General features: G+C 41.4%; 1 protein-coding gene across 1 annotated transcript in view; it reads right to left on the bottom strand.

Annotated features, from left to right (window-relative positions):
• Nucleotides 1-760: 760 nt before the first annotated feature.
• Nucleotides 761-2,409, bottom strand: part of LOC126401206 (uncharacterized) — a 29,471-nt gene continuing 27,822 nt past the window's right edge. The window contains exon 3 of the mRNA XM_050062323.1: nucleotides 761-2,017. Within this exon, the coding sequence (XP_049918280.1) occupies nucleotides 1,532-2,017 (486 nt within the window). The 3' untranslated portion in view covers nucleotides 761-1,531. The remainder of the gene's footprint in view (nucleotides 2,018-2,409) is intronic.

Raw genomic sequence — 2,409 nt, 5'->3', positions numbered from 1 at the left:
TTTGTTTCACACCGAAAAAGGTCTAATACTCCATTTTTACTGTACTGTAACATCACTTTGGCCCATATGTTCTGACAATGGTTGGTACAGTTGACCTCAGGACCATCCTGACTACTCCCTCAATCATTATCAAACATTTTTACTGTATCATTTTTGAGAAATTAAGTTGTCTTTTTTGCTCAGAATAAAAGGTCTAATACTCCATTTTTACTGTACAGTAATGAGACTTTGGCCCATAAGTTCTGACAATGGCTGTTACAGTTGACCTCAGGAATACCCTGACTACTCACCCATGCAGTATCAAGCATTTTTACTGTATCATTTTAGAGAAATTCATGTTTAAAGCTCCCTTTTTTGGTTATGAAAGGGCCTTATGCTCAACATTTACTCTACTGTAAACACACTTTGATCCATAATTTCTGACAATGGTTGATACAGTTGACATAAGGACCATCCTGACTACTCTCACTTGTATCAAGCATTTTTACTGTACTACTGTAAAGACACTTTGATCCATAATTTCTGACAGTGGTTGATAGATTTGTCCTCAGCACTGTCCCGACTTATCACTCACTCAGTATCAAGCATTTTTACTATATCATTTCCAAAAAAAAAGCTTTAAGGTTCCCCCCTTTTTTCTTCTTCTTTTTTTTTTTTTTTTTTTAAGAAAAAATGCTTATGCTTGATATTTACTCTACTGTAAAATTGTTTTGGTCCATAATTTTTGACAGTTGTTGATAGATTTGTCCTCTCCTGACTAATTATCTTGCATTTTTACCATATCATTTTAGAGAAATTCATCTTTAAAAATCCATTTGTTATGTAACCGAGGGTTTACAGATGTCGCCTATACTGTGTAAAACTATAAAATAACAATACGGAGGCTGCAGTTTCACACAAGGACCACTTTATTCCGTCTTCCATTCCAACCGTAAACTCCACTGCTACCACACCTTGTAACAACACTTCCGCTCTCTGTTAAGCCTTCAAAATAAGAGCTCAAGGCATGTACTGTGGTGACAGCTTATAACAGGAACTTAAAATCACTCTAAGAGGCAAGTCCATAAAAATAGGTTACATACGTCCCCTCCTACAAAAAGAAACGTCCTCGTTTCAACACAATAACAGCATAAGTGCATAAAAAAACACAGGCTTGTCCAAAACATTCTCAATCTGTCCTCCTAAAGACATAGCAGAAAAACATACCCTGGCACAAAAAAAAAAGAAGTGCATATTAATCTGTGAACTTCAGAAGCAACCCAGCACCATAAAACAACATCTTAATAACAATAACAAAATGCATGTTACCCCTCACACAACTGCACAGTCTCAATAAAGCATGCCACACTATCCCCCATGTACACCAGAAAATTCTGATACACCATAGCATTCAGACATACTATACACATATGAAAAATGTGCCATCCCAGTAAGAAAACATGTTAAGTGACCTTGACCTTTTTTTTTTTTTTTTTTTTTTTTTGAAACAGCTAACCAAATGTGACAAAGTCCTTGAAACGAACTGGTTTTCTCACAGTCCTCCCAGAACGAGAAACAGTCTGTAGTGGCTCACTGGTGCCTGTAATCCGAACAGTTCCTGTGTCACCAGAGGCCAGCGGTTCCTCAGCCACAAATGTCCCTCTGGCGACCCCTCGTCCAGCAGCGAGGGAGCATAAAGAGGAGAAGCCGGCAGGCTATCTGAAAAACCAGCAGCCATCGGTAGTGTGTATGGTTTCAGTCTATCATAATGGACGACCTGCCCCTGTCCATCAAAGTCCAAAGGGCTGCCAATATGATAGGTGAGGCCAGGTTCCCCCTGAGAGCCCAACACAGACAGCACCCTGTAGGGCCCCCTCCAGTGGGGAGCAAGTTTCATATGGTCCTCTGTCGGATTATGCAGCCATACCAGATCCCCTACTGCATACGGCTGGTGACGGACGGTCCCATCATAGTACAGCTTTTGCTTCTCGTGAGCGTTGGCGCCACCCTGCACCAGCGAAAGCAGTCTCCAGCCTCTCTGCCAGAGAGGCCACAAAGTCAGCATGAGAAAGAGGTAAGTCTGAACGCACCAGCTGAGATGGCACCAACACATCCACTGGAACACAACTGCAAACTAGTGTTACTACTGCTACTAGTAGCACTAGTGGCACTAGTTTTACCAGTTGCAGTAATACTACTAGTGCCACTAGTGCTACTAGTAGCACCACCGCAACTGCAAACTAGTGTTACTACTGCTACTAGTAGCACTAGTGACACTAGTTTACCAGTTGCAGTAATACTACTTGTGTCACTAGTGCTACTAGTAGCACCACTGCAACTAGTAAACTAGTGTTACTAGTAACACTAGTGGGAATCCTCGTTTCGTTTCATGTCCAGCACTGCAGGACAGTGTGTGTGTGTGTGTGTGTG

This window comes from Epinephelus moara, chromosome 14 (assembly GCF_006386435.1).
Source record: "Epinephelus moara isolate mb chromosome 14, YSFRI_EMoa_1.0, whole genome shotgun sequence".
NCBI lineage: Eukaryota > Metazoa > Chordata > Actinopteri > Perciformes > Serranidae > Epinephelus > Epinephelus moara.
The sequence above is the reverse complement of the archived record's forward strand: the minus strand, read 5'-3'. Positions and strand labels throughout refer to the sequence as shown.